At 35.7% G+C, this 26,748-nt stretch overlaps 1 protein-coding gene and 1 long non-coding RNA gene across 6 annotated transcripts in view; one reads left to right on the top strand and one right to left on the bottom strand.

Annotated features, from left to right (window-relative positions):
- GABBR2 (gamma-aminobutyric acid type B receptor subunit 2) overlaps window positions 1-26,748 on the top strand; it is an 879,763-nt gene that overhangs the window by 479,987 nt on the left and 373,028 nt on the right. The window contains exon 3 of the mRNA XM_074207949.1: window positions 10,627-10,797. Coding sequence (XP_074064050.1) covers window positions 10,627-10,797 — 171 coding nt within the window. The remainder of the gene's footprint in view (window positions 1-10,626; window positions 10,798-26,748) is intronic.
- Window positions 1-26,748, bottom strand: part of LOC141502941 (uncharacterized) — a 172,127-nt gene that overhangs the window by 54,423 nt on the left and 90,956 nt on the right. For all 5 annotated transcript variants that reach the window (XR_012472726.1, XR_012472724.1, XR_012472725.1 and 2 more), the window contains 3 exons: window positions 24,748-26,115; window positions 15,801-16,091; window positions 14,621-14,697 (listed from right to left, as the gene is read on the bottom strand). This is a non-coding gene — a long non-coding RNA (uncharacterized LOC141502941). The remainder of the gene's footprint in view (window positions 1-14,620; window positions 14,698-15,800; window positions 16,092-24,747; window positions 26,116-26,748) is intronic.

The raw sequence follows: 26,748 nt of genomic DNA, 5'->3' as shown, positions 1-26,748 counted from the left end.
TCTTTTCAAGTTCTATATTGCTTTGGGTCATAAATAAACCAAACTTATAGTGATTTCTTTCCAGAGTAACATAGGTTCTTTCTTGGGAAGGTTTTTAACTTGGAAACTTGTAATGAAAAAGATACAGACTCATCACCATCTACTATCTCATGCAGGTTAATAATCACTTCACACTACCCCACATTTTCTAATATTGCCCTTCAATACATACAATATTCTTATTTTTAATTTACAAAATAGTTCCTGAATTTAAAGTCCTCTCTGTTTCTATGTCCACTACTTCACACCAAATTAATAAAATTCTGACTTCCATTCTAGTTTAAATTGTATTCCACAGAGTAATAATGAAGCTGGTGTCCAAAAACAACAAACACTATCATGCAGTAATAAGTTATAGAGCATGCAAATGTTCAGAAGCAATAACATATGATGAGGCATGTAATGGCAATGCCAAATGCAATTAAGCAGCATCAGACACCTAGCTTCAAGCAGTGAAGATTAACATCAGTCAATACCACTGTAGGCAACAACACATTGATAATCACAATGTTTCATGTCTGATGGATTTGGGTTCCTTTGAGTCATTCTGGATTATCAGAAAAGGGCATTAGAATGGGAAAAAATAAATCCTAGATTATGAAGTGCTTTTAGTGATGAAAAATATTTAAAAGATTCTAAAATTGAAATAAAAAAAATTTCAGTGAAATGAAAAAATTCTAGCTGAAAGAAAATAGCCTTAAGTTCTAAACACCCAGAATTCCAAAAATGTACATTCCAGTGGGTGAGCTCCCATATGTAAAAGGGGGGTATTGTTCCTATCTACTGGTGCACTTGTTTTACATTGGCAACAAAGAGTTTAAGGCAAGACTGAAAATTTCAGCTCAGATAGTGTTCTAAGAAGACAGCTTCTTCAGCTTGCTTCATATACATATATGTGTGTGTATGTGTGTGTGCCTGTGTGTGTGTTTGTGTGTGTGTGTATGTATGTGTGTGTGTGTGTGTGAAAGTAAGACTCAGAGTCTCCAGGTTCAAAAGTTCCTTATTGATCCCATCCTCACATGGACAGATGAAACTTGGGTGGGTCCCATGACTCCCAACTTTTCTGTTAATGTTCCAGCCTGGATTCTATTCATTCTAAGAGTATGAATACATACCAAATAATCATTCATAATCTAAGTCATGTTCACTCCTATCCCATTGATATTGTAATCTCTTTGTTGATATCACAGGACTTGAAAGATTATTCCCTCAGATATTTACTGAGCAAAGTAGAAAGTACAAGATAAAACATTAAAACTGTAGAGGTGAGTTCAGTCACTCTTAAGTGGGGTCTATATTTTTTCTTCTCTCCTTTCCCATATCCCTGAATTTTGTGTCTGATTCTCACATATACACCTGAGTAACTCTTAAGGGAAGTACTCTTCAGTGTTCCACTTTCAAAGTGCCACAGGGAAAGAATAAAATTATCTCACTGTCAGCTGCTCCCTACCTTGAGCTGTGGAAAAGCACTCTACTTCTGGACTCTGTAATAACTACTCTAAAATTTTATCTGCCAGCTAACCAAGGCTGCCACCAAATATCGCAGCTAGCTGCCCCAAGAATTGGGATCCTCGAGTGTTATCTCACATTTCTTTCTGCATGTCTCTGGCATATTTCTTTAGAATTCCTGCCAACCAGGCTGCCAGAGCTTCCAGGACAACTTGTATGCAGCCATCTCTTACCCACAGATGTCTGATCATCAGATAGTCCCCATAAGTTGGTGGTCCTTGACCTTCATGCTCAAAGAGGACCAAAATGATATCACTGTATTGAGTTCAAAGTATAGTATCCAACTGTGGTTGATTAGATCAATGTGAGCTCAGGATTCTCTACCACAGGTTGGGCACAGATGATCCATATAAATATTTGAAGTGGAGATGTGACACAATTTGTTCATGCCTTTAAATTTATCCCATAGGCGGACAAATAGGGAAAGAACTTCAAAATACAGTTGTCCTTCTTATGACCCTATCTGGTGCTCAAAATTTGTCATGATCCTGACAATTGCTCTTTATGAAATCCCAGTATTTCAGTATACCTTCACTTCCTTCCTTCCATGTGGGAAAATTATAGACACCTATAGCTTGAGAAGAGCTACCGCTACTAGTTGTTTCATGTGAAATATCTCCTTTGATGTCCAAAATAATCCTGTGACATAATATTGGATCATTCTCTCTATATATATAGGTGAGCTTATATATATTATATATATATGTGTGTGTGTGTGTGTGTGTGTGTGTGTGTGTGTGTGTATGTATATAACTAGCCCAGTCTGTCATAGCTAATTATTACCTGAGAACAAGTTGAGCTCTCTATTCTTGGTTCTGTACTTCTTTTAATTCTCCTAGCCACCATTGCTCATAATATTGACTGTTCACACCTCTTTCACCTACCATATGTATCCAGGGTCATCTCTAGTCATCCTAATCCATATCTGGTCACTGAACCCAGATGACTTCATTGGCAAAAGTGAGGTTGGTGACTTTGCACAGTTCTTCCTCACTTAAATCCACTTCACTTGCATGTCATGGCATTACATCCCTGAAGTCATGGTCCTCTTTGAGAAGAAAGGACCAACAACCACATATATTAGTTGTCAAGTCCTGATAATTCTCTATATACAGCATTTCTCCCAACTATTCAATTATTCCCTGCCTTGTCTATTACCTTAACTTAGGCAGACACCACCTCTTGCCCAAACTATTTTAAAAACTATTTTTATCTCTCTACCTTCAGCCTTCCTCATATAGAACCCATTCTCCACACAGCCTCTAAAACATTCTTCATATTCTTCAGCCTCACAAGACTGATCAAATTATTGTATTGAGCAAAAACATTCAATGGATCCCTATTGTTTCTAGAATAAAATTGTACACCTTTATGTGTGGCATTTAAGGACCTCCACATTCTGATCCCCAGCCTAACTTTTCAGTTTATATTTCCCTCTTTTTAAAGCTCTGTTTATTTTAACCTAACTAGATGCCAGTTATTTTCATGACTTAATATTGCATCTTCCACTTCCATGGATGTTTTCCAGTCATTCTCCCCTTCCTCCCCCCCATACCTGAGTATAATACTCTTTCATATCTATTTTTCGTGATCTTCACCTTTTTTCTGAGTTTTCTTATATATCATCTCACCACAGAGCATGGGAGAAGTATTATTGCAAGTGAGGAAATTCAGGGAATAAGAAAATAGTTATAGTTGAAAGTATTTGGGTAAAGATCAATAAAGAAAGGAGAAAGTGTGCAATAAACAGAAGTATACTAATAGACCAAGAGGATAAAAGAAAAAAAATAAATGAAGCATTCAGGATGCAGATCATATTCTTGACAAAGATCTATGATGTAGTAGTAATTGAGGATTTAACTTGTCTAAGCATCTCCTAGAGCCTTTTCTCTGCCAAAAGCAATGTGACTAATAAATTCCTGGTTTGCCTTAATGATAATTTTTTTAAGTTGTATGTGTAGATTTTAACCTCATCCCCACTGAACTCTCCCTTGTTAACAATGGAAAATACTTGCCAAACCCAGATACAGCAGATGCATGTGACATCATCTACCACACTCCACACTCATAGGGCCATCCTTTTCACTTGAGAAAAGGTAGGCTATATTTTGTCATGAGTCCTTTAGGTCTGAAATGGGTCACCATCCATCAAAATTTGACTGACTCTCAATATCGTTTTCATTAACATTATTATACTCATTATGTATATTTTTCACATGATTTTGCCCACTTTCCTCTTGTATCAGTTCAAAGTCTTCCAATTTCTTCTAATTTTTCTTATTCATCATTTCTTATGATATAATAGTCCATTACATTTAAGTACCATATTTTGTTTAGAATTTTCCTTAAATGATGGGTACTCACTTTGCTTTCAACTTATTTGCCACCACAAAAGTACTGCTATTAATATTTTATTATTTATAGGGCCTTTCTTTCCATCTTTGACCTCCTTTGGATATATGCCCAGTAATGGGTTGGAGGATATGAACAGGTTAGTCATCTTTATCACATAATTTCAAACTGTTTTCCAAATAATTTAGACCCATTCACAGTTCAATATTGTTTTAGTATTTGCATTTTCTTAAAGCCCTGCAAATATTGACTATTTGTACCTTTTATCTTCTTTTAGACTTTGAAGGAAATGAAGTAAAGCATTAGAATTTTAATTTGCATTTTGCTTATTATTAGCGATTTGGAGAAATCTTAATAACAATTTCATTCTTCAAAAAGTGAAGGAAGGAGTAGCTAGGTGGATCAGTGGATAGATAGAGCACGGGCCCTAGAGTCAGGAGGAACTGAGTTCAGTTTTGACCTCAGACTCTTAATAAATGCCTAGCTGTGTGAACTTAGGCAAGTCACAACTCCATTGCCTTAAATAAATAAAAATTTAAAAAGAAAAGTGAAAGAAGTAATGAGGGAAGCTGCTATCCTGGACCTTATTTTGACTAACAGTGAATTTCTTATATGAGCATTGGTTTAAAAAAAAAAGGAACTGGAGACATCTAGCCTAGAAAAAAAAAGCCTAGGAGGGAGCATGTGAAAAAAGAGAGCTTAGACTTGTTCTGTTTTAGTATCAAAGGGCAAAACTGTAACCAAGGAGTAAAAGTTATAAGGAGACAGATGTCAGTTCACCTTAAAGGAAAATTTCTTTAACATTTTTAAATTTTTTAAAAAAATATTCAAGCTAAACAATTTCAGAATTAAAGATTGGATCCAGAATCCTTAAGGTATACCTCACAGTATTAATGTCGAGATCAAATGAAATAACATATTTAAATGCTTCATAAACCTTAAAGTCTATTTATTTATTTATTAACTATTATTATTGAAGTAGCTAAATAGTTCTATGGTTAGAGTGGAAAAACTAGGAGTCAGGAAGACTTGAGTTCAAATCTTGCCTTAGACACATACTAGCTATACAACCCTGGGTAAACCATTTCAACTTTCTCTGACTTAGTTTCTTCACATGTAAAATGGGAATAATAGCACCTATTCAAAAGGGTTAATGTGAGATGCACATGAGTAAAAAAATTTAAAGCATTTTTCAAATCTTAAAGCAGCACTATGTACATGCAGACTATTGTTATTATACTTATCTATAGGAAAAGAATGGGACTTCCCCTAAAGAAATTTAAGTCAGAAAAGCACAAGATAGTGGTCATATCACACTGGGAACATCTCTCCAAACTCACTTATACACATGTTCATTAATTGCTCTTGGTCAAAGGAGTAGAGCTGATGAACACATCTTATTAATATATTGAACTTGGAAGATAAAAATGTTGAGCTATTCTGAACAAGACCCTGCTAATTTACAGGGCCTTACTGACAATTGCTCTCCACAATTTCAAATCTATTCTGGTTATATTCCTTAATAAAAAGACTTCTCAAAGGAAGAAAAACGTCCAGAAATGGAATGAGCTGACTCAGAAGGTAGTTAGTTCTCTTCTACTAGAGGTTTTTCTAGAAGTTTGTTAATCACTACTGAAAACATTTCAGATAGAAATCAGGATTTGAATTATTTGTAGACATAAATAACTTCCATGCCTCCTTAAGAATATAAAGATCCCAAGAATTGTCTCAGAAGATTTAGAAGAGGGACATAAAGGAATGCAAGGAATAGGGACCATGCTTAATCAATCTCTCAACAAATGTTTCTTAATACTTTATATTTCAGATATACACACAGATACATGTGTGTATATATATATATATATTTCAAACACACACACACACACACACACACACACACACACACAAATTTAGCCATAGCAAGAATGCGCAGGTTTACAATATGGTTGAACAAAGATAGACAGTAAAATTTCTAATAAGTAGGCATAGAACAGAATTGATTTTACTGTCAGCTTTTACAGATAGATACAATGAATCAGGTATCCTCATTGCTATCTTACTGTGAATAAAATTGGGTATTCTGACAAGAAATGGAGAAATTTCTGAGTTGCACTCTGGTATATGTGAGGTCATAAATCCTGGACATCTCACCTATGGAGACAAATAAATACCTGTAGAATTCAGTTGAACTAAGGCTTAACTCTCACTGTATCAATCTGCTGTACTATAATTTCTTTCCAAATGTATGATTTTTGCTTGGTAATTTTTTAACAATTTTAGGATCTTAATGGTTTTAATAGTTCTCCTTCCTCCCTGCCTATCTTACCTAACTTCCCTTTAAAAATCTCTGAATATTGTTTGGTAGCATTTTTACATAGTCTAGCAACTGCATAGCCTTAATGTGTATCAAAAAGCAAACCATAGAAATACTATACTCAAATTTTGAAATTCTTTTAAAAACAAGTGGATTTGGGTTCTATTGTTCCTTAAAGGATACTGAGATGATTTTTAAGTGATAATCCTTTTACACAACTGTTATCAGATAAAGAAGCATCTAACATCCATAAAATTATCAGCAGGATGCTAGTCCTAGAAATTGTTAAAAAAAAAAAAAAGAAAGAAAAGAAAAGAAACAAACTCAGTCAAGAAGATTGTTAAATACTGAGGTACTGTTCTGTACACTTGGGTGAGAGGATCTTCAATTTGAAGATAAGAAAGAAGAAACCAAGACTATGAGAGCATCAAAAAACTAATGAGCTATAAAAAATGAGTGAAATAATTCTGCCAATTTGGGTTAGGATTAATGAGCTATAAAATGAATGATGGAATAAAGATTGCAGATAAAAGCAAAAAGAAACTGGCCTGGCAGCTGTTCCCCATGAAGGACAGTACATCTCTCACCTTTGTATTTTTGTACAAATGGTGCTCATGACTCAAAAATATGTCATCCTCGCTATCACCTCATAGCATTCCCAGCTTCCTTCAAGGTACAATTCAGCTACCCCCTTACTATAGAAGACCTTTCCTTTCCCTTTCCTTTCCCTTCTCCTGCCCCTAGTTTTTACCAGACTCTGCCCCCTCTGTCTTGGCTTCTCTCTGTCTCTGTCTCTGTATTTCATTTTTGTCTCAGTCTCTCAAAATGTATTACTTTGTGTTTACTGACTTTATTATATGGTGTTTCCTAGTATAATCATAGCAGATGCTTAATAAATGTTTCTTGATCTATTGATTGAAGCCTAGATTATAGATGGCAGAAAGTTAAGCTACCAATTGAATTCAAAGACCATACCCAAAGTACAGACTGCTAGTTGATGACAGTTATAACAAATAAGTTTATATCAATTTCTGCCTCTTTCATCTAAATAAAATGCTATTTCTCAGGCCAACCATGAAAATATTCCACGCTTTTTGTGATATGATGTGGTGACAGCAGTTAAATGGATGCCAAGTAGAGAGTGCCCAGGAAATTATAGAATCTGTCCTGAGTGCTTGAAGGTGGGTAGAGACATGTTATGAAGCACTTACAGAAAAGTTCATATGATGCTGTTTTAGCAGCCAGATCCCCCAGAAAAATCTCACTGTCACCTTATCCACCTCCCTTCATAAAGCTACCAGTTCTGTTGTATTGAGATAGACTGTAGAACCCTCCACTAGTCATGGGCAAGCAGGTTTGTTTCCAGTTTTCAATGACGAATCACATACAATGTAGTCCCAAAGTTTATAGAAAAATGCAGATAACTAATCCCTATACATGTATATACAGGCATGTGTATAGATATCTATCTATATCTATATTTATATCTCTGAGATATTGTCAAAAGATGATATTCAAAAACAATGAACAACACAAAGACCTTGGTAGAAAGAAGGATGAATTTGGAGTCAGAAGTCCCATCTTTGTGTTATATAATTGAAGTTCGCAAGTCACAAACTTTTTATGATACATTTTTCCAGGGGCATCCAGGTGACACAATGGATAAAGTACAGGACCTGAAGTCAGGAAGACTCATCTTTCTGAGTTCAAATCTAGCCTCAGATACTTACTAGCTGTGTTACCCTAGACAAGTCATTTAACTCTGTTTGTTTCAGTCTCCTCATCTGTAAAAATGAGTGAACAAGGAAATGGCAAATGGCTCCAGGAGCTTTGCCAAAAAAATCCCAACTAGGATCATGAAGAGTCAGGTGAGACTGAAATGAATGAACAAAAATGACAAGATGCACTTCCCATATCTATAAAATGATGCTAATGGGGAGAGTTAGACTTAGGAACCTCTAAAAAATCTCTTACAGCTCTACATTTATAATTACATGTAGAATGGATTTCTTGTGACCACAAACAGTCCACTAAAAGGTCAAAAACTCATGAGATAAACCAGTGATGTGATTTGTTCAGTTAGAAATTAAAACAGCAGAAAGGGAACTATACATGAATCTCCCTTATTGTAATTCTTTTTTTTAAGGTTTTTTTTTGCAAGGCAATGGGGTTAAGTGGATTGCCCAAGGCCACACAGCTAGGTAATTATTAAGTGTCTGAGGCCGGATTTGAACTCAGGTCCTCCTGACTTCAGGACCGGTGCTCTATCCAATGCACTGAATCTCTCTTACTCTAATTGGGTTGATTGAAAATAGAATAAATGAGTGAATGATGATGATGATGATGAAAGCAAGCATTATAGAATAGTTTAAGCACTTTTAAGAAGTACTGTATTTGTTCTTTTCAATGATCCTCACAACTATAGGAAGAATGTGCTTTAATTATATTGTTTCACAGATAAGGGATGTGGTAAATACAGGTTAAGTAACTTTTCAAGGGTTGCACAAAAAAAGAGTATCTGAAGCAGGATTTAAACTCAGGACTTCTTGAATCTAAGACCAGCATTCTGTTTATTTTTCCACCTAGCTTCCATATAATGGACAAAAGCAAGTGATAAAAAGTACCTGAACTAAAGGACTGGGAGTGATAATGAAAAGGAGGAGACAGAAAAAGCATAAGTTATTGATTAGAGAGGGGAATGAAGGAAAGTCAAGAGACAAAGATGACCTCAATTTCAAATCTATGGAAATTAGCAGAAACGGGGCGGCTAGGTGGCACAATGGATAGAGCACCAACCCTAGAGTCAGGAGTACCTGAGTTCAAATCCAGTCTCAGACACTTAATAATTACCTAGCTGTGTGGCTTTGGGCAAGCCACTTAACCCCATTGCCTTGTGAAAATAAATAATAATAATAATAATGATGATGATGATGATGATAATGATAATAATAATAAAGGAAATTAGCAGAAACAAGAAAGTCTGTAAATACACATTTTTGAAAGGAGGGTAAGATGAATTCAATTTTGAACATATTGAATTTAAGGTGCTTGTGAGACCTTGGAGTGGAAGTATTTTCAGAAATTTCATTTAAGTTTGGAAAATAAGATATACATTTGGTAATTATCACATAAAGGTAACATTTAAAGCCATGGAGTGAATAAAGATGTCAAGAGAAAAAAGGCCCAAGAATAGAACTATAAAGAACATCTGTTAATAGGAACACCGAGGACCAAACAATAGGAATATGAAAAATGATGATTAAATACATAAAAGAAAAACTAGGAAAATAAACAAGCAAAGAACCAAGAGGACAGAAAAGTTGAAAAAAAGAGGATGTTCAAGAATATTTGATACCACAGAGAACTCAAAAAGTATAAGCATTAAGAAAATATCATTGAATTTTGTTATATGGATACCCTTGGTGACCTCAGAGAAAATAGTTTCAATAGAATCATGGGAATAGGAACCAGACTGCTAAAGGTTAAGGTATAAGAAGATGGCAAAGTGGAGGCCATATCTAGATTTTTCTTCCTTGAAGTTTGACATTGAATTGTGGAATGAGAAGTAAGATTCTAGTTTGAAGAGGTGGAATGGTTGAGAGCAGAGTTGTTTGTTTTTTGAAACAGTAAAACCTAAGCACAGGAAAGGTAGAGATTGAACATGTAAGAAAAGGAATGAATGACTGATAGAAAAGAGTTCAGGGAGGGGGCGGCTAGGTGGCTAGGTGGCACAGTGGATAGAGCACCAGCCCTGGAGTCAGGAGTACCTGAGTTCAAATCCGACCTCAGACACTTAATAAATACCTAGCTGTGTGGCCTTGGGCACAAGCCACTTAACCCCATTTGCCTTGCAAAAACAAAAAACAAAACAAAGAAGGATAGTTATTCCTGCAGTAAGAGAAATTCCAGTAGAGTAGGAAAGGACCTTAGCAATCAAGCAAAAAAGCAACAAATGTTTATTAAGTATTTACCGTGCACTAGGCACTATACTAAAACAGAGGATACAAAGACAGTAATAAAAGAATTCCTGCCCTGAGAGAGCTTATTTCTTTTACCTATCTCTTCATTTTTTTACAGTTGAGGAACCTGGACAAGAATAGGAAAAAGTGATTTACCTAAGGTCAGACAGGTAGTAAATAGCAGAGCTAAGAGTCAGCCTCAGGTTTTCTGTCTTAATCATTAATAGCTGTGTGACTGTCTCCAAAACCATTTCTCTGAAGCTCAGTTTCCCCATCTGCAAGACAGGGATAAAAATACTTGTTCTGTCTACCTCATGTAACTATTGTGAGGGAAACAGTCTGTAAATCTTACAATTCAAAAAATAATATTAGTGTTATTCTGGTTCTTAAGCTGAATATAGCTGCTTTGAGCTCAGTCTAAAAGGAATATTTTCTGGTTTATTTTTTTTCCAGCTTTCATTCGCAGCCACCACACCAGTCCTAGCTGATAAGAAAAAATATCCTTATTTCTTCCGAACTGTGCCATCAGATAATGCTGTCAACCCTGCAATTTTGAAGTTGCTAAAATACTACCAATGGAAACGGGTGGGAACCCTCACCCAGGACATCCAAAGATTTTCTGAGGTAAGATCCTTTTAATGAGCCTTATGGATTCTTGTCTCAAAAAAAATTATCAATAACTCAACACTTTTACACCCTATTTGGATTGCTTAAAGATCAATTCTATGGCTTAATTTCGGTAACTACATGGTGTGCATGTGTTCCCTTAGAATATGTTCTTGATTAAGCTAAACTATTGGATTAATTTATCAACAAAAAAGAAAAGAAAGGAGTTGAGGAATTAACAGGTGAGTGTTACCAGCAAAAACCATACAATTAAGGGAATTCAAGATGAAAAAAATCTTCTTGTCTTCAACTGAACTTTTTGTGATTCTGAATTAACTAGATAATTACCATAGCACTCCAATTCACTTTACTTTTGCTACCCACATCATTGCAATTTTTTAGAATCACTAGATTACCTTTTGTAGAATTGGGGGACCATGATTATGGAACACTTCATGTAATGTCAGACTTTCAACATACTGGTTAATTTTTTTTAATATTTTGTTTATTTATTTGCAATAGTACTTTTCAACAATCATTTTTGCAAGGTTTTGAATTTTACATTTTTCCTCCTCCCTCTGACAGAAAGTAATCTAATATAGTTTATACATGTAAAGAAGAATCAAATCAAATCCAAAATAAAACATTAGATAGTAAAAATTAAACATAAGGCAACTTTTAAAAATCGAAGTTAGTAAACTTTAGTCTACCTTCAAACTCCATAGTTCCTTCTCTGGAATAATGGATGGTATTTTCTATCACAAGTCTTTTAGAATTGCCTTTGACTATTGTTTGGCTGAAGTGAACAAATTCATTATAGCTGATCATCACCCAGTGTTGCTATTAGTGTGTATAATGTTCTTCTGGTTCTGCTCACTTCACTCAGCATCAATTCATATGAGTCTTTACGGGCTATTCTGAAGTCCTGTCCCTCATGACTTCTTATAGAACAATAGTGTCCATCACATTCATATACTGTGATTTGTTCAGCACTTCTCCAATTTATGAACATCCCTTTAATTTCCAATACTTTGCCACTCCCAAATTTTTTTTTACATGTGGGCTTTTTTACCCTTTTTCTTTATCTCTTTGGTATATGGACCTAGTAGTAGTGTTGCTGGATCAAAGAGTATGCATAGTTTTATTTCCCTTTGGACATAATTCCAAATTGATATCCAGAAAGATTGGATCAGTTCCCAACTCCTAACTGCTTTAGTATTCCACATCTCTTCCAACATTTTCATTTTTCTTTTTAGTCACATTGGTCAATCTGATAGATGTGAGGTAGTATCTCAGAATTGTTTGAATTTGTATTCTCTAATCAATAATGATTTAGAGCATTTTTTTCACATGACTATATATAGCTTTAATTTCTTTATCTGAGAATTGCCTTTTCATATCCTTTGACCATTTATCAATTTGGGAATGACTTGCATTCTTAGAAATTTGACTCAGTTTTCTATATATTTTAGGATGAGTCCTTTTGTACTGATTAATTTTGATGAATTTTTTTCTTCCTCTCTTTTATTCTTTATTGTAAAAGATGGCTTTCTGGGGGTTGGGGTCATAATGGAATGGAAAATATAGATGATATAAAAATCAACAAAATTCCATATAAAAAAGAAAAACATCACTAACTTTCATTAGAAGGAAAGGCTAACTTCCTCAAAAAATTATCAAGAAGGCTGGTGGCTAGGTGGCGTAGTGGATAAAGCACCGGCCTTGGAGTCAGGAGTACCTGGGTTCAAATCCAGTCTCAGACACTTGGTAATTACCTAGTTGTGTGGCCTTGGGCAAGCCACTTAACCTCATTTACCTCACCAAAAAAACCTAAAAAAAATTATCAAGAAGACTTAGGATCAGATCACCATGTGTTTCTATTTGTAGCAACCCATAAAGCATAAGTTTCCCTTTTTCATTGATAATGTCACTTAGAGGAGCTAAGGGAAGACTTTCCTATCTATGTGGAACATTATTATCCAAGAAAAATTTGAGTATGATTGCCATGATTTATAAAAAAAAAATGAAGTTAAAGGAAAGACAAAGTAGTACTTCTAAAGTACCAAAGAGAGAATAAACTTTTTAAAACCTAGATGTATGATTCCTATAGTATGGGGAACTCTCAGTGTGGAAATTCCTTTACTAATGTAGACTGGCAACTCACTAGCAACTTTTAGTCTTAGAAAATCATTTGACTTTTCCATGACCAAAGAGCTAGTAGGTGTGGAAGACAGGACTTGGAACCCAGATCTTTAAAACTGAAGGACCACCTCTCTATCCACTAAGCCTCACATTGTCTCTAAGAATAGATTAAGAGGCCATTTTATTTTTTATGTATAAGAAGGCAGTTGTGGCAAGGTGGGGAAAGTATGAATGGGGAAATAAGAGATCTAAAGTTCCAATTTTTCCACCAATTAGCTATGTGACCTTGGACAAGTGAGTTATCACTGTACTGTTTCTTGATCATACATTTACAGCTTACTTAGAAGGTAGTTTGATAAAATAGTAGGTAGAGCACTTGACTTGGAAGGAAGACTTAAATTCAAATTCACCCTCAGACACTAACTGTGTGACCCTGGCCAAGTCATCTATCTTCTCAGCCTCAGTTTCCTCATCTATAAAATAACAACAACCTTCCAGGGTTGCTTTCAGGATAAAAGTAAGATAATCTTTTGAAAAGTCCTTTAAAACCTTAAGGCACTCTGTAGATACTAACTATTATTATTATTAATTAGTATTATTATTTATTATCATTATTATTATTATTATTATTACCCAACCCCTTCATTTTATAGCTAAGTCCCAGAGAGCTTAAGAGTTTCATCTGAGATCACAAAGATTATAAACAGCAAAGTCACAATTTAAATCCAAATTGTCTAGCTCCTTACTCAGCATTCTTCATTATACCACTCTCTAACAACCCTTCTAGACCTAACATTCTATAATCTTAAATATACCAAATGAATGAGAGATGCCCTGTGACCTCATAGTAAAAAATAGATCTATGTCAGAAGACATGGATTCTACTCTCAACTTTGCCATCTATCAATTAGATCTATGACTGTGGGGAATGATTTAACTCCTCTCAACCAATATCCTCCTCTGTAAAACAGAGATCATAATATCTGACCTGCCTTCATTGATAGAATGTTTCATGAGAGTCAAATGGCAACCATAAAGCACTCCATCTAGGTCTCAATTACTGCAAATAGTGAATCTCTTGAAGTGATCACATATATGAATTGGCACTATGTATTTCCATTGGGTTGAAAACAATTTAAAAAACCAATTATCATATTTTACATATGTGTATTTTCAAATAGTATGAGTTCAAATTCATGCAACCACTTCAGGGGAATCACTTATAATTTACACTGAGACTTAGCTAGCATATATTTATAAGGTAGTATTAATTGGAGCGAAGTATTTATCATCATTATTACCTCTGTTATTAGCATGTCATTGTGTTTCTTTATACTTTAGAAGGCAAAAGAGGGCCAGGTAATATGAGCTTGCTCCTACAGTAAGACTGACTCATCATTGGCTGATAAGAAGACTTCTGTCAAGAAGTCTCTTTCTAAAGAAAAGGAAAAAAACAACAAATGTTTAGGAGGCTTTTCAAAGGCAAAACAAGAGGGGCAGCTAGGTGGCTCAGTGGATAGAGCACCTGCCCTGGAGTCAGGAGGACCTGAGTTCAACTGTAACCTCAAAAACTTGATAATTACCTACTGACTTAGGCAAGTTGCTTAAACCCATTAACTTACAAAAATTTTTTAAAAAGCAGAAAACAAATTCAAAACAATAAAGAGTAGAATTGTTTCCTACATCACCAAATTGTTACCCAATAATGTCTTCAGCACTTCTTCATTTCCAGCAAAGCATTCACCATGGCCATGCAGACACAAACCTGGATGATCACTGGAAGACAAGAGAGCTTCCTGTGTTAATGCAAAGATAATCAATGATAATCATAATTTTCACATATATAGTTGCTTCAGGGACACAATCTTATTTAATTCCAGTAAGTCATGAGGCAAACATGACAAATATAGAAAATTAAATCTCAAAGAAGCAAATTAACTTACCTAAAGACATGAAGAAGAGGGGTGGGAGGGAGGGAAGGAGGAAGGAAGGAAGGAAGGAAGGAAGGAAGGAAGGAAGGAAGGAAGGAAGGAAGGAAGGAAGGAAGGAAGGAAGGAAGGAAGGAAGGAAGGAAGGAAGGAAGGGAGGGAGGGAGGGAGGGAGGGAAAAAAGTAGAAAGAGAGAATTTTTTAAAAACTTACATATAGGGAGCAGCTAGGTGGCACAGCAGATAGAGCACCCAGCCCTGGAGTCAGGAGGACCTGAGTTCAAATGTGGCCTCAGACACTTAATAATTGCCTAGCTGTGTGACCTTGGGCAAGGCACTTAACCCCATTGCCTTAAATTTTTTTTGTTTTTTTAGGTTTTTGCAAGGCAAATGGGGTTAAGTGGCTTGCCCAAGGCCACACAGCTAGGTAATTATTAAGTATCTGAGATTGGATTTGAACCCAGGTACTCCTGACTCCAAGGCTGGTGCTTTATCCACTGTGCCACCTAGCCACCCCACATTGCCTTAAATTTAAAAAAAATTAAAAAAACTTACATATACAAATCATCCTGCTAAGCACAAGAACTAAAATTCAAGCAAGACAATATCTGCTCTCAAGGAGCTTCCACTCTAATGAGAAAAGACAACATCGGAAGGGGAGTTCTAGACTATATAAGTCTGGACCGCATCAATTAGAACTCAGAATAGTTCCAGGCTGTATGACTCCTCATCCAGTACACTTCACTGGCACTACTACATCTACTTGAAAGCAGCATGGCATTGTGGATAGGAGTCAAGAAGACCTGATTTCAAATGCTGTCACAGATAATTACTATGTGACCCCGGGAGAGTCATTCTGTGTCTCAATTTCTTCATCTATAAAAGGATTTGACTGTCATCTAAAATCTTTTCCATATTTCCATCCTAAATCTATGCTCCTTTAATACTATACCTGAGTAAATGATGAAAAACTGCAAATGTACATCTGTCTCCCCAGCTTCCTCTGAGTGCCTGGTTAGCATTTCTTCCTTAGCCGGACTAGGGCTTTTTTGGTGGGAAGCCTCTTCTCCTTGGGACAGGATGTATTCTGGTGCTATTGCTGGCAAATATTCTGCTTTTAAATCTCAGTCCAGCTGACTCCTCTTAATCCTCTCAGTTCTTGGCAGAATTCCTTCTGATGACTGGGCTTGATCATTGAAAAGCAGATGTTGGAAGCCTTCCAGAAAGTAACAGCTTTTCTTAACTGGAAATGAAATTGGATTCTTTTATGAAATTGGTCATTCGACAAAGTCAAGCTGTTCTACTCCAGGGCACTTAAACAGGAAAAGATGTGAAGTTTAGGGGGAAATACCCTCCAAATAGGCTTGATGTTGGAGGATTGATGTTTTATTTTAGCCCCAGGTGGGTACATCACAACTTATTCTGTGTCCCCATGGCATTGACAAGCCAAGTTGAAATGGTGGCAAATTTTCAATCTGATCTGTGTCCTGGCATTAAATGCCATTCAGAAGGACTCCTTTAACTTTCATTCCTTTTTTTGTAAGGCAATGGGGTTAAGTGACTTGCCCAAGGTCACACAACTAGGTAATTATTAAGTGTCTGATGCTGGATTTGAACTCAGGTCCTCCTGACTCCAGGGCTTGTGATCTATCCACTGTGCCAGTTAGCTACCCCAACTTTCATTCTTGAAAGCCCCAGAGATTCCTCTGGAATATCCATAAAGGAAAAGGTTAATTTTCTTAGTGCTTCATTTTTCACTCCTTGGAAAGGGCACACCTGGATAATTCCAAGACCCTTTCTATAATCCACCTGAACTGTGGAAAAGAAAGGTCAAAGAAATAAGGATTGTTCCAGAACTGGGGTCTACACTGAATAACTCAGAACTCATGAAAAACTCCCAGTATAATTGCATTTCTTGGGTATTGTCCCAAGGGAGAATTTATATTTATCTATCCAGGTCCATTAGGGTCTTGGAATAACTCATAGGTCAATAATTCAACCTATAACAGTCCTTTACCAAAAATAAATCACTGAGGAACTTAATCTTTTCCTTTGTGGGCATTCTCAGACGAGTATCAGGGACAACCAGGTAGTACAATAAGCAGGTACTGGACCTGGAGTCAGGAAAATCTATATTCAAATCCAGCATCATAAATCACTCGACTTCTTTCTTCCTCAGTTTCCTCATCTGTAAAAATGGAAACAATCTATTCCCCAGGATTGTTCTAAACCCCAAATGAGATAAAATTTGTAAAATCCTTTGTGAATCTTAAAGTACTATATGTTGCTTATTCATATTACTATGCTGACTTTTATCTATTGTAAATTTTTCTTGCACAACCTCATCTGAATCATAGCAACATGAATTTAAGACTGGAAGGAGGGGGTAGCTAGGTAGCACAGTGGATAGAGCACTGGCTCTGGAGTCAGGAATACCTGAGTTCAAATCCATCCTCAGACACTTAATAATTACTTAGCTGTGTGGCCTTGGGCAAGCCACTTAACCCCATTTGCCTGGCAAAAAAAAAAATTAAAAAAAAAAGACTGGAAGGAGGCCTTTGAGTCCTATCCCCTCATTTTAAAAACAGTCAAACAGAAGTTAAGTAACTTGAGTAGTGCATACATCCCAGTTTGCTAGAGACACACTTCCTGACTCTATGGCCAATGCTCTGCTGTAACATCTAGCTGTGTCCTATTACATAGCAATTCTTTTTGTCCATCCCTACAACTACTATGAAAGCATTCAGCATAGAGTTCAAACCTGGCCTCAGATACTTACAAGTTATCTGACTCTTAGCAAATCACTTAACCCTATTTGCCTCAGTACCCTCATCTGTAAAATGGACTGGAGAAAGAAATCACTCCAATATCTTTTCCTTTTTATATTATTTTTTTAATTTTCATCCATTTGTACATGCATATTTCCATATTACAAGATTTCCCTCCACCCTTCCTTCCCACCCCTCTCCCCTTAATAGGAAACAGACAGGTTAGCATTTTACATACAAATTTTGTTAAACATATTTACAAATTAGTAATTTTTGACATGAGGAATTAGCATTAAGAGAAAGAGATACATAAGAGATATTTTTATAAAGTGTTCATCAGATTTTGTAGGGGTGTTTTTTTCTGTGTGTTTTGTTTTGTTTTGTTTTTCTTCCTCTGGTTGGGGATAATATAGACCATTACCAGTCTAATACCATTGTCCTAGCTCTCTGGACTGTTGAGAGGAGTTGCTTCCATCAAGTTGTTCATCTCATAATGTTGCTGATATTATCATTATTATTATTATTATTATTATTACATTATTATTAATAATTATTACATTATTCTCTTGGCTCTACTTTCTTCACTCAGCATCAGATCTCATAAGTTATTCCATGCTTCTCTAGAGTCCAACCATTTATGGTTTCTTATAGAACAATAATATTCCATAGTATTTATACACCATAACTTGTTTAGCCATTCCCCAATTGATGGGTATCCCTTCAATTTCCAATTCTTTGCCACTACAAAAAAAGAGAGCTACAATAAATATTTTGGAACATGTAGAACTTTTCCCATTTTTTACAATTTCTTTTGGATATATTCCAAGAATTGGAATTGCTGTGTCAAAGGGTATGAACAGTTTTGTTTTGTTTTTGCTTTTGTAAGGCAATGGGGTTAAGTGGCTTGCCCAAGGCCACACAACTAGATAATTATTAAGTGTCTGAGGTCACATTTGAACCCAGGTACTCCTGACTCCAGGGCCGGTGCTCTATTCACTTCGTCATCTAGCCAGCCCGGGTATGAACAGTTTTATTGCTCTTTGGGCATAGTTCCATATTGCTCTCCAGAAAGGTTGGATCCCTTCACAACACCACCAGCAATACATCAGTGTCCCAATCCTCCCACATTCTTTTGAACATTGATCATCTTCCCTTTTTTTCTTATCTTAGCTAATCTAATATCTCATTATTGTTTTAATTTGTATTTCTCTAATCAATAGTGATTTGGAGCATTTATTTATAGCTTTAATTTCTTCATTTGAAAACCATCTGTTCATATCCTTTGACCATTTATCAATTGAGGAATGACTTGTGACCTTAAAAATTTGATGCAATTCTCTATATATTTTAGAAATGAGACCTTGGGGTGGCTAGGTGGCATAGTGGATAGAGCACCGGCCTTGGAGTCAGGAGTACTTGGGTTCAAATGTGACCTCAGACACTTAATAATTACCTAGCTGTGTGGCCTTGAGCAAGCCACTTAACCCCATTGCCTTGCAAAATCTAAAAAGAAAAAATGAGACCTTTATCAGAACTCCTGGTTTTGAAGATTGTGTCCCAGCTTTCTGCTTTTCTTCTAATTTTGGCTACCTAGATTTTATTAGTGCAAAAACTTTTTAATTTAATATAGTCAGAATCTTCCATTTTGCAGTTTATAATGTGCTCTAATTCTTGTTCAGTCATTTATCCCTTTTCCATAGCTCAGACAGAGTATTTTTTGGTCTATTAATTTATCTATGTTATTGCTCATTATGTCTAAATCCTGTACCCATTTGGATTTTATTTTGGTATAGGGTGTGAGATGTGTATCTATGCCTAGTTTTTACCATACTATTTTCCAGTTTTCCCAATAATTTTTGTCAAATAGTGAGTTCTTATTCCAGGGGCTGATGTCTTTGGGTTTAGTAGATTGCTGTAGTCATTTACTGAAGTTTCTTTTGAACCTATCCTAATCCATTATTCTTATTTCTTGGACTGCTGCTTTATAGTATAGTTTTAGATCTGGTAGAGCTAAGCCACCTTCCTTTACATTTTTTTTTCATCAGTTCCCTTGCTATTCTTACCCTTTTGTCACTCCAGATGAATTTTGTTACTATTTTTTCTAGCTCAGTAAAGTAATTTGGTAGTTTGATTGGTATGGCACCACTCCAGTATCTTTTTGAAGAAAACCCAAATGGGATCTACAAAGAGTTGGACACACTGAAATAAAAAAAAAAATGATTGAACAACAACTGTTATCATCCTACTAATGCTCCCCAGCACTCCCAGCCTCTTGGTAATTGACTAGACCTCCTGCTTTACTAAGAAAACCCAATCCAAGAGCTGTGAGCTCCTTCAATATCACTTCTCACCTCAGAGCTCCTCATAATTTTTACCCATACCAACTTTTTCTTCTCAGAGAAAGAGGCATCCCTGATCCTTGCTGAGGTTAACTCCTCTACCTACAACCTTGATCCATCTTCCTCTGTGTTTTCCTGGACCTTGCTACTTTAGCCATCCTCTTTCTTTTATACTTTTTTAACCTCTTCCTTTGCACAGCTTCCTTCCCTTTATCCTACAAATATGTTCAGACCTCCTTAACTTAAAAGAAAAAAACAGCTTCTACCTTGTGACCCCCCCCCAAGTTCCTATTTCATACCTCCCTTCTTCATCACTGCTGAATGAGGAATAACAGACTATACTCCCTTCCTCTACTTGCTACCACCTACACACTCTTTAAGTCTTTGAAATCTGGCTTTCACCTACACTATTCTTTTGAAACTGCCCTGGAAAGTCAAACCTGACCTCAAAATTGCTAAATCCTGATCCATATTCAATTCAGCAGTATTTTAAATATTTAAATGTTTTTTTCAAATACACATAAAAGGTTTAATATTTGTTTTTTAAATTTTGAATTCCAAATTCTCTTCCTCCTTCCCCCTCAAAGGAGAAGGCAAACAATTGAATATAGGTTATACATGTGCAGTAGAGCAAAACATATTTCCATATTAGTCATATTTCTGAAAGAAAACAAATAAAAAATGGGAAAATAAAGTTTTTAAAAAGTATGCTTCAGTTGGCATTCAAACTCCATCAGTTCTTTCCCTGGAAATGAATAGCACTTTTCCTACCATAAATCCTTCTGAATTGTCTTAGATCATTTTATTGCTGAGAATAACTAAATCATTCACAATTGTCACTGTACAATATTTTTGCTACTGTATACAACATTTTCCTGGTTCTCCAGCAATCATTTATCAAAGGCTTCCTAAGTATACAGCTTTATGTATCTTCCTGTCTTCAACATTCAATCCTATTAATTCTCCTCCATCCTTACATTCTCTTTCCAAAAATTACATGACTTGGTTATTGATCCTTGCTTTTCTGTTCAATCCTCTGTAGCCTATGATAGTTCCTCTTCCTACTAACCCCACCCTATCACTACCACCATTTTCCTTGAATTTAAGTATTTCCCAAAATGCCTTCAGTTTTCCTTTGGGAAATCTCATCCACTCCTAAGTTCCCACTCAGCACTTGATGATTTTATCTCAATCCCAAATTCTCTGATCAACCTTTCCAACTGCCTTCTGGGTATCTGAATGACCTGCCAGGCCCTCAAATACTCTACACCCTAAGTCTGTTATCTATAAGGCAAAATTTTCTCTTCCTAACATCCTAGTTATGTTTAAATTTACCTAGTCACTCAAGATTAAAACCTTACATATCTTACATTCCAACTTCATTTTCTCTCATATACAATTAGATGCTAAAGTCTGCCCATTCTGCCTCTACAAGTTAGACTAAACAATATAAAGGTCTCTTCCAGTCCTAAATCTATGAATTCTAGATTCTGTTCCCATTTTTCTAATTCCTACTATCACCACCTTTTCCCAGTTTCTCACCCTACCACATCAGGATTCTTGCTTTACACCTAGTTTCCTTGCCTCCATTGTGCTCCTTGGCATCCTTCAATGTCAATCATTGCCAAAGTAAGCTCGATACAGAAGATCTTAATACTTCATTACTCAAAATCCTTTGCTAAATTCACATTGTCTAAAGAGTACAAGCCTTTACATCCTTCTTAACCTGGCATTCAAGGCCATCCACCATTTGACTGATCTTTCTTGTCTTTCTTTTTTCTTTTCTTTTCATTTTTTTTGAAGGTAAGCATAGTTTAGTGACTTGCCTAGAGTTACACAACTAGTAAGGGTCTGAGATTGAACTTGAACTCAGGTCCTCCTGACTTTAGGAATAGTGGTCTATCCACTGTACACCTCACTACCCCAGTCTTAGCTCACACCACTTCTTAAACTCCAAATAAAATGAACCATTCACTTTCCTTAAATTTGTAATATACTTTTCTGCTACCATGCCTTTCTTTAATCATGTCACAGCCAGGAATTATTCTGACTGCTAATCTCTACCTGCCTGAAATTTTCTCATACTGGGGATGCCCATAATGATTCCACTTTTCTATCATCCTCATCAAATACCTTTCACTGTGTTTCTACTTTCATGTTCATGTATTTCTTCACTGGTGTGTACATAAATTGTGAGAATTTTAAAATTAGTGATGCTCTCTTTTGCATGTGTCTTGTGTAATACTGTTAATTTATAACTACACCTCTTGCTTCTTTATGTTCAAAGAATTCTCCTCCCCTCTCTTTCTCATAGAAGTACTCCTTCAATACTAGCCATAAGCCCTGTCCCCATTGGTTTTAGTCATGCTTGTAAGACTTTCCTATTCTCTTTGTTTTAAATATTTGAATTCACCATGTTTGTTATCCACATTCTACACATGGGTAGAATTGTTTCCAACCTATTTCTGGGTAGCTTTTACTGGAGAACTGTGAAACATCACATTATATGTCATCTTGCCTTTTATAGATCACATCTGCTGGCCTTCATAGGCTATGGATTCATAGCCTTATCTAAGTATTTTTTCTCCCTCCCTCTCAGATTTCAGTCTAAAGGTTTCAGGCTGGTGAGTCTCTTGCCAAAAAAGATTTCTCCCATTCTTGTTAAAATAACACACTTTTCCAAGCCCTTCCATGACAAAGCATGGTCCAGAAAATAAAAATGCTGCTTTTCAACATCATCTACAGAGATAGCTACTCACTTTCAAGTCTTTCTCTTGCAAATCCATGGCTTCAACTGACTTTTTATGAATGTGTACATGCCTATAGAGGTAAAGGCTAAGTAGGTGTACTCAACAGAATTACACATTTAGCATAGCACATAGTAAAGAAGGTAATACAACTAAACTAAGGAAGTATGCAGATAACTGCTCCCCTCATTTCTGTGGAAAGCACCAATCTCTCTTTAAATTTTTAAAATTTTATTCTTTATTTTTCAATTAACAAACATTTGTTTTCTCTCTCACTACCTTATCTCTCACCCCACATTAAAAAAAAAGAGGAAAAGAAAAGCCCATGTGACAAATGCACATGATCAGATTCCAACAGTGGTGATAGAAATATAAATGTATATCCATCCATGTTTAAATGTATATTTATAGGTATATATAATTTTATATACATAAAATTTTGTATCCTGAGTTTACTTTTCTTTCAAGTGGTAATATACTTCTGAGGCAGCTAGACAGAGCAGCTGATAGGGCACCAACCTTAGAGTGAGGAGGATGTAAGTTCAAATTTGATCTCTGACACTCAGCTCTATGACCCTGGGCAAGTCATCTAATCCCAAATGCCTCAAAAAAGGGGGGTGGGGAATATACTTCTTCACTGATTATCTATAAACAAGGTTGGTCATTGTGATGATCAGGTATCCTGTCTTTCTAACTTGCTAGTCTTTGTAAATGTTGTTATTATATAAAAAGTTATCTGACTTTTGTTCACTTTACTATGAATTAGTAGTCTTGCCATTCCCCTGAAACTATCACTGCCATCATTTCTTATGGCACAATATTATTCTATTATATTTATATCCCATAATTTGTTCAGACATTCTCCAATTTATGGATACCCCTTAGTTTGCAGTTTTTGCCACCACATATAGTTTCTTCTTTCTTTAAACTGTTTGCAATATAGTACTAATAGTGCTCCTTCAATACTCTCTCTAAAGATATACACAGTTTAGTGCTTTTAAAGGATAATTCCAAATTGCTAAGAATCCAGAATGGACTAGTCTGTCTCTCACAGTGGGATGGCCTACAGCCAATGCAAAAGGAAAGCAGAATTTTCATGGTTCCTGTTTGAGAGTTCGACCTAATCATGCTGCCTGCTTAGGATATGAGAGTATTCAGGAGAGAGAAAGAGATAAACAGGACCTTATTTTGGTAGATCAATTTAGTTGTCAGGGTTATGTGTTTTGGTGTGGGGCAGGGTTTGGGGCTAGAAGAGTGGATAAGTACTTCCTTTGTATCTGTGACTGGATTTCTCTTATTTTATAATCTTATATGCAGGACCATTTTGCTAGGCTAAATCAGGTCTTCAGTGCAGACAACACCAAAGATATTGATAGCTCTGATTCACAAGACTGGTCAAGGTTACATTCTTTTTTTTTCTAGGTTTTTTTTGGTAAGGCAAATGGGGTTAAGTGGCTTGCCCAAGGCCACACAGTTAGGTAATTATTGTCTGAGGATGGATTTGAACTCAAGTACTCCTGACTCCAGGGCCGGTGCTTTATCCACTGCGCCACCTAGCCGCACCTCAAGGTTACATTCTTGAGAGCAATTTGTAATCCTACTCTACCTCTGAAAGTTTGTGCTAAATATAATATTATAGAATCTTGACATGGTGTGGGGTTGAGGGAAGAGAGGCAGGTCATTTCAGATAGCTTTATTAATTTCCCTTCTCTATTTGATGGGTATTTCTATACAAAGATAGAGTCTCTATCTACAGGAATATCATTCTCCCACCCTAACCTAACTCTAACTTAGAAGACTTGAGTTCTTGTCTCTATGTTTTGCTACCTGAGTGACTTTGGATGAGCCATTTAATCTTCCTAAGCCTGTGTCTTCACCTGTCAGACTAGACAACCTCTGAAGTATCTTCTGGCTCTAGAATCCTATGACTCCCTCTAAGTTTTGACAAACCTGTTGTTTCACAAGTTCTTTGTATGGCTTCTTATGGTTGCCCTTCTCCTTTCCAATATATCACACATTACAACAATATAACAAATATTGATTACCTTTTCATCTGACGTTTCCTAAGGATGGATAAGCTGACTTCCAACCACAGCATAGAATGGATTCCTCCAGAGAAGGTTTTTCTGGAGTCAGCTAATTCCACGTGGGGTGTGAGGATTCTCGTTCTTTTCTTGCAGAGTGAGATACTTCCTCTCACTTAGTAGTGTCTTGTCATTAGATTTAATGTTTCTCTAAACTTGAACCATGATCTTCTTTATCACATATCTCCCCAAAGTCTTACAGAACTGTTCCCAGTCATATACAATAATGATAAAAATAGCAATAACAAATTTATATTTTATATAAACATATATTATACACGATATATAAACTATATATAAATTTATAAAGCAATTTAACATTTTCAAAATTCTTTACATGCTATTTCAGTCTTATAAAAATCATGTAATGTAAATGCTATTATAATTACTATTCCCATTATACAAACAGAGAAACTGAGATTTGGGAAAGTTAATTGATTATCCTAGGATTATGTAGTTAATAAGGATCTAAGGCAGGTTTTGAACCCAGGTCTCTCCTATGAGGTCAGGGTTCAATTTACTATTCTATTCCCCAGAACTGAACTTCAAGAAATATTATCCAGGCAAGATCTTATTTCTAGTACCATGTTACCCCCAAAATTGTTGAAGTTATTCACCCTTAATTTTTAAAGAAGAGTAATTATATCAGTAGGGTGATATCTTGACTGGTGCGTTAACTGGATTTAAATGAGGCTAAGTTGCACAAAGTCATCAATCTCACTCTCTCTTCCAGAATCATCAAAGTCCAATAGCAAGACAAAAGTCAAAATGATTGCTGATGGTGGATGACCTTGGTCTTTCTAAATTAGGGTCTTTAGTTTGGGGAAGAGGCCCAAAAAGCCTGTAGAATCTTGTTCTTGTATAGAGAAGATAATGGAAGATGTAGGTAGTCTGATAATGATGTAGTTCACACTTCTAGAACACTTTAAAAAATAAACAGTACTTTTACAAAATCAATCAAGGAAGTTAGTGCAATAAAACTATCTCCATTTTACAGAAGACTGAATTGAAACTCCAAGACAACAAAAATAGTAAGTATCAAGGCTAAAATTGAAACTCATGTCTCCTGATGACTAAGTCCAGGATTCTTGACCATTAAAGAACTTTTTCACTTTTCTTGGTTTATATGGTCAATTCAAGAAACAAAAAAAATCACTGAGGCTGTTGTCTCCATTTGCCAGTCCTTGGACCTCAATATTCCAGAAGAGTTTTATAGAATGAAAGAAATCATCTTATTGATAGTTGACCCATTTTTCTTCTCTTTCCTTTCATTATAGCAAATATAAAAATTGCAAAATAAAAACCTCCACTTCTGGGAAAACAGACAGCCTATTGGGGGAAAGAATTCATATTAATTACTGTTACTGATTAAATAAGTTATAATACATTTTAAATAATAAATAAAATAATATTTTAAATGACAATAAGCTTAATTTGGAAATACTAAGAGAATCCTATTCTTAAAAGAATTCCATTCTCAGGTTCTTGATCCTGGCTTCTTTCAAATCTCAACTAAAATCCCATTTTCTACAGCAAGACTTTCCTAATTTCCCTTAATTCTAATGTCTTATTGATTGCCTCCAATTTATTCGATATTTTTGCACATGGTTTTTTGCATGTCCTTTCTACCATTAGACTTGAAATCCTTGAAAGAAGGGACTATCTTTTGCCTTTCTTCATATCCTCAGTGCATAGGACATACCTGGTATACAGCAGAAACTATTATTATCCCCATTTTGCACATGAGAAAATGAAGCACAGAAAGATTCAATGACTTGGCCAGCTCATAAGAGACTGTTAGGTTTCAATTCAATTCAATAAATTTAATTCAACAAACATTTATTAAGTTCCTACTGTGTACCGGGCACTGAAGTAAACAATTAGTAACAGAAAGGCAGTTAGTTCTTGTTCTCAATAAGCTTACAATTTAATGGGGGAAGACAACACACACGAGGAATCTAA

The sequence above is a fragment of the Macrotis lagotis genome, chromosome X, assembly GCF_037893015.1.
Source record: "Macrotis lagotis isolate mMagLag1 chromosome X, bilby.v1.9.chrom.fasta, whole genome shotgun sequence".
Lineage (NCBI taxonomy): Eukaryota > Metazoa > Chordata > Mammalia > Peramelemorphia > Peramelidae > Macrotis > Macrotis lagotis.
This window is presented reverse-complemented; position numbering and strand designations above follow the sequence as displayed.